The sequence below is a fragment of the Merops nubicus genome, unplaced genomic scaffold (assembly GCF_000691845.1).
Source record: "Merops nubicus isolate BGI_N331 unplaced genomic scaffold, ASM69184v1 scaffold8636, whole genome shotgun sequence".
Classification (NCBI taxonomy): Eukaryota; Metazoa; Chordata; class Aves; order Coraciiformes; family Meropidae; genus Merops; species Merops nubicus.
In genome coordinates this window covers 18,132-24,568 of record NW_008612910.1, presented here as the reverse complement: position 1 = coordinate 24,568, position 6,437 = coordinate 18,132, and the positions used below count along the sequence as shown (strand labels likewise).

Sequence of the window (6,437 nt, the reverse complement as noted above, 5' to 3'; positions counted from 1 at the left end):
TTTCCACCAATTCTATCTGCTCAGTAAAGCAGCATCAGAAAGCAGGGAGAGAGAGCAGTGCTTCATTGGAATGCCCATACTGATGGAAAGGAACACGTTTCTGCACAGACATCAGATGTTTCAAGGAGAAGTTCTGTTAGTACACACTTCAGCTGGCAGACAAACCCATTATAGTCATATGGCTAAGGCTGGCAGTTGGATACAGCATGGCCCAGGCACACAGAGATTAAAGTCAAAACCAAGCACACTCCCCATTTCATCTCTGTTCTTTCTGTACTTCATGACAAAGCAGCAAACTGCTTCATCCATCTCCTGACTGAGATGCTGCATTAGGACTCACCATGGGGAGAATAGACTCGAAGATTGATGGGCACAGGGGAAATCCCTTTGTTGGAGCCAGTAACACGATCCGTTTCAGCCTCAATCTCCAAACGGACCTCCTCAAAATCAGTGAATTTCTTTCCTTTGCAGTGTAGGAACTCACCATATTCTATTTATACAGAAGCAGAGTCAGAAATAGTCACTGAAATCAGAGAAATACTCAATAAATCTTTAAAACTTCAGGAACCAAAACAAAAAATTTGAAGGGATGAAGTCTGGGAAGTGCCTTTCCCACTAGGACTTGGCAGGTTGGCATAGAAGTTTCTGCAGTCACATTATCTGAGCAACATCTGAAAGAATTTAGTTGAAACAAACATCTTCACGGCCCAGCTTTTGTCTCAGCACAAGTAGCATCCTCACTTGTCTTCATTCAAGCAATAATCAGGGACTTTCTCTGTTGATACTAGGCAAACTTAGCATGCACCTGCCTGCAGCAGCAGTGCCTTCCACAGCTACTCTGGGACATACCTTGGTACTCAGGAGAACTTGGACTAGCTCTGTATTAAAGTGCAGGGGGTAACTACCAGTGTCATTAGACAATGAGAACAGATTCAAGAGAGTCTCAAGAGGGAAAAAAAAAAAATCTTCTCTTGGCATGGTTTTGAACTGGCTGGTGGTTGGGGTTTTGTGTGTCAGAGGGTTCTTGGGATGGGTAGCATGTTCAAGGACTGCTTCTATTTTAAAAGCCTCCTGAAAGTTAAATTGTCTCCTTACTGAAGGCAAGAGGACTGCTGTGAATAGATAAAGTTCACCTGACAAGAGAGGAAGAGTACCTTGAAACATTCACTTGGCAACTCCTGGATGAGAACTTAGGTTAAGGGGAATGGTAATGAAAATATCCTGCAAGTAAATAGCAAAACCAGTGAACTACCCAAAGGACAAGCCAGGGAACTCTGTAGTATTTCTTCTCCAGATTCCAGTGCTCTCACACTGGATTTTCAGTACATTAAATCATCTTGCTTCCTTATTTCAGTAGATTATCAGCAGAACCATCTTGCTTTTAAGTCTTACCCACTCATAAAAGTCACAGCTGCATAGGCAAAAGAAAATTGTGCTAAGTACACATGGAGCCTTGCCTAATAAACTAATCAAAAAACTAAGCAGCATTTTGCTTCTGAACACTGTTAAACACATAGAACTGAAAATCAGCTGCAGGTCAGTTTTACAGGGGAAAACTTACTTTTTTCTCACATTGAGAGGTGTCACTGATCAAATAAGACCTTTCTTGACTAAGGCAGTGACCCAGCTGGACACAGAGAAGATAGCTCACATACCTGTGCTGGCATTTACCAGCTGCAGGACCAGCGGGCGCCTGGTTACGATGCCAGATCCACGTGGCAGAAAGTCCCTGAAACAAAACAGGAAGTTTCAGATTAGTGAATGATTGTTTCCTTCCCTTTTCACAGCTTTTCTGCTTCTATAAGCATAGATGGATTCTCACAGGGAGTGTCAGCCATGGGCACAAAAAGTTTAAGGCACTAAAAACCAGGTGCTCCTCCTTCAGGAGGATAAGAGCTTGCTCTGAAACAAAAAATACCTGTCCTCACAGCACACCCCTCTAGCCCTGTAACAGCTACAGCTCCTTCAGCTGAACTTCCAAGCTGACTAACAATCCCACTTAATACAGCTGTCTGTACTTTGGAAAAAAAATTAATCTCTTTCATCAGAAAGAAAAGAAGCTGAAGCAGAACCTGAAAACAAGCATGCTCCTTTTGACAAAATAAAATGACTCTCACTACCAAGTCACTCACAACCTGCACTTTGGAGCTTGAGAAGACACCACATTGTTCCAGCATGCAAACACCATATGATACATCCGAATGAATGAACAAACAGCAGCCAAAGGCTTGCCTCCAACTCAGGGTTTCTCCTAACTACTCAAGAGATGAGTATTGCCAAGGCAAAAGCAGCAGCAGCTTCCTTCTATAATCACAAGAATCCTGAATTCTTGTGCACTTCATTTCAAAGGAAGGAAGCCTTTCACTGTCCTCCAAATGCTGACTTTGCAGCCACAAGCCCACAAGTTCTCCTTTGCTTTTTCTTTTTCCAAATCCAAGTGCTCAGAGCTAAGCCAGGCATGCTTCACTGCATCTGCCCATGACCTTGCTAGTCTGTGGCCTGGTTTTCAGCTGTTCATGTGGCTCTTCAAGAGCCACTGAGCATTTCTGAAAATATGATTCCTCCCTTGCCTAGTGGGAGAAGCATCACTTCAAAACATGGTTCCTACAGCATGAACAGTTTCCTTTGTTAAAAGAAACCCTACCTACACCACTGGGCTTCTGGCACACATTCCTCCCTCCCTTAATAGCTGTGGCAATGAATAATTTTGCTAAATCAGTAGTGAATAACTACTCTGGTGAATGAGAAACCCAGGACTCTCCATTGAAACATCCTGCTCTTAGCCCTGCATGAGCTTAACACTGACAAAAGTAGTGAAGATGAGGAATGAGCTTTTTTTTTAACATTATCAGACCAGGACTCAAGAAGTTTTCTTTAAACTCCTGGTTTGGCCACTGATTTCCTGTGTAATCCCATGCAAGATCTTCTGCTTCTCTACATTTCTCTTTCTTCAGCTATAAAAGTAAATCTCCACCTGCAGGGCTCTGAGAATAACTGATCACAAAAAACTGCAGAGTGGTTTCAGGTGAAGGGAAGGTAAGGAGGCATCCTACAGTCTCTAACACCTGAAAATATTTCCTATGAGTTACTAGGTTTGGAGTAATGGAACCTCTGGTACAACTCTACCAGTTAAAATAAGACCATTTTCATTATTTCAGACTTTCCAGAAGTACAAAGAGTTAATCAGGATTTGCCTTTCATTTGTTTTGCAAATAATACAGCTCTAGTGTTTCCATTCCAGCAGGATTAACCCTGGAATCTTTGAGGCACTGCATCATTCTAGCAGCTTTCTGCTGTCTCAGCTCCATTCCTATAGATGTCTGTGGTCAGTAAGTGAAAAAGTCCTACCCTAGCATCAGTTGCTCGTTTCACAAATCCATGAGCTGCACTGACTTCATCTGAACTTTCTGTACCTGAGGAAAAGGGACCCTATTACTACAGATTTCTAGCACAAGAGACAACACTCTAGTTCTTGACCTCCAGCTTGCCATATTGAGTCCTGCTCTCCTGAAAGAAAAGCACCAGTTGCCTTGGCAAGCATGAGCTCTCTAGGAAATAAGATTCCACTCATGTTGTGCCCCATGTTTTTCTTGCTTTAGCCAAAATCCCTGTTTCTCTGCTGTCCTTGTCACACCTACTACAGTAAAAAATCAGGATAACGGGAGACAGATAATTTATGTGGCATCAGGGTTCCAGCATTATAAAAAAAGGATACTATTTACTTTGTTAACTGAAGTGGCTCCCAGGCTATTCCAAGTTAAAAACACTGAGTCCTCATAGAAGGCAAGATGACAAATCCATCAGCCAGTTAGTCACCTGAACAACAATCTTACTGCTGCTTTAGTTCTGAGTGATAATATCTACAATCTGACCCCAATACCAGAGGATGGATTTGTGTTCTTTTCCACAAACTATTGGGAGGCACATGCAGTTCAACTTTTCATCTCTACACTCAACTCCTATTAGGAGTTATAGCCAAAAAACTCTATAAAGAAAGCCCACAGCTGATTCAGTATTACCCCATTGTACCCATACTATTTATTTTTTTCACTACATTTCTCTCTACAGTCTCTTGAACAAACTCCTTCCTCTTTCTGCTCCAACTAAGCCTCTCAAATCATAGACACTAAAAAGTACAGATTAGTAAATTGTGGCAAGCTGGCTGGATGCCAAAGAGAAGGCACCATACAGGAGTCTTGCCTGCCCTCTTGCAGCGGGCATAATAAATTGCTTCTGTAAATAAACTACAATAACAGAGCACATGTGGCTTGGACACCACAACCAGCACAGTTTGAGTTCACTTAGGAGCCAGAGGAAAGATGTACACACACCCCTATTGCTCCAACAAGAGCAGCACAAAGTGATGAAATGAAGTCAGAATCAGGGAAATGATACATGAGGTAAGAACAACCACATTCCAGGTGATTTGTGCAGACAAGAGCAGAAGGGTCAGAACAAACTAGCTTATTCAATTCCAGCACAGGAGATGTACAGTAGTAAGGCTGGGGGAGGAAACAAAGATGGAACAATTCTTCAGAGATAACATGCAATAAGGCTCCAAGTGCTGGAACAAGGGCAGCAGGGATTCCACTTGTCTTACAAGTCAGCCTCTAGCATGACATCAAAAGCAGCCTCATTATACACATCTCCACACAAAACTTTCTGCCTGAAATACATATTCAATCAGGTTGAGGGCACCAACCCTGTTTCCTCCTCCACTTCACGTAAGAACTGAAAATTACTTCTTTGTTGCTTTGTAGGATGCAGAAGTGGCATGACAACATTTGATTTCCTGTGCTTTTAAGCAGGAGTACCACACTGCCACTTCTTCAGGCCAGGCTTCATCCCAGAAAACACAGCAAAAGAGCAGCTAAAACAGACAGAAGCTGTACTTGGGAAATATAAATGCTTAATTTGCCTGTATCTTTTTTCCTTAGCTGTTGACTTAAGATTCCCTATCAAGATAGCAGAGTATCAGTTTTAGCAATGCAATTCCATGCATTTTTTCCAGAGTTGGAAGACTCAGATAAGCTTGGATCAGTTGCATTTCCCAAACTGTCAGCTATTGGAAGCCTGTTTTATACATTTCACACCTTTTCTTAACTACTGTCAGAGAGAAGATATTGAGCTAGGTAAATTTTTGGTCTGACCAGTGAGAGATCTCTTCTCAACCAATACAACAAACAGAATAAAGGATGCAAACCCTGATGGGTCACAGGCTGAAAAAGTTCAGGCAGCAAAGTGACCTAAAAAGACATTTATTGTTATATTTTGCATTGCTTACTTCTGAAGTGCTTATACATGTTCTCAACCAGCTTCAGAGCAACCTCAGGGCAAACCCAATCACATCATCCCTTCCAATCTTATTTCTATTTTAGTATGCAGAGCTGCATTAAAGTACAGATTTGGGCTGAAAGCTGCATTAGTAGTGCAATAGTAAAAAACAGACATATTTGAGGGATAGAAAACAACACAGCAGTTACTGTAGAGCAACATTTCAACAAAACTCAAACACATCAGAAACATACTAAGGCAACTGATGTCATGCAGGAACACATTTATAATGAGGACACTGGGGACTTGGGGTTTCCCTATCAGTTTTTTAAATTAAAGCCAGATACTCCATACAAAACCCCTCCATGCATTAGGTATCATGGAATCCTACAGAAGAAAAAGGTGCTATTAATGACAGCAAAAGCTCATGTTTGCTTTGTAAACAAGTTTGAGTTCATTTAGTGACTTTAACAGTAGAGAAGATTAGGAGTTAAAGGTAATAGACCAAAGACATTTCCCAACAGACTTATTCAGAGGACACAGGACAAACTGCAAATGCATTTTTACAAGCCCACCTCTCAGCCCAGCAAGTACTCCAATTTAGAACAAAAAGATAGGTAAAAAAATATACACACAATGAAACCCAAGAACATTTGCTAGTTGACAGGACAGGCAGCTAGGACCCCTGGACTATAAAATTAATTTTGTCCCTAGCTTACTGAGCTCTGTGAACAAGTTACTCTTTGTACTGCAGAACTAAAGCGGTTTTGCACCTTCTCCATCCACTGGTAATCTGTATTTCTGAAAAGGCTTTGAGTCAAAGCTTTCTCATGCATGATTTTAGTCTTCACTGAAGTTGCAACAGTCATTGTCAGTCAACAACAGAACCAAGCCCATGGTACCATCTCTTATGCTAAGTGGAAGATGGATCAACTGCTTCTACCACCATTTACCCTCCCTCCCTCCAGGGAAGCTGGAAGGCTTCCAAAGCTGCTTGCAGAGGGCTTTGGAAAACACATCTAGGCCTGGTTTAGATGTACTAACACAGCATCATTGCAGTTTGTTTGTCAGTCCTTTGAGATTCTGGGATTAGAATACAATAGAGAAGGTAAAGTCTCAATTAAAATGCCAGAGCAGCAGCTTATTAAGACATAAAAGTAGTT

The 6,437-nt window shown here is 41.6% G+C and overlaps 1 protein-coding gene across 1 annotated transcript in view; it reads right to left on the bottom strand.

Annotated features, from left to right (window-relative positions):
- Nucleotides 1-1,798, bottom strand: part of DNM1 (dynamin 1) — a gene marked incomplete at its 5' end in the record, with an annotated part of 43,750 nt that extends 41,952 nt beyond the window's left edge. Inside the window, 2 exon segments of the mRNA XM_008941708.1 lie at nucleotides 341-490; nucleotides 1,656-1,798. Coding sequence (XP_008939956.1) covers nucleotides 341-490; nucleotides 1,656-1,798 — 293 coding nt within the window.
- Nucleotides 1,799-6,437: the final 4,639 nt, after the last annotated feature.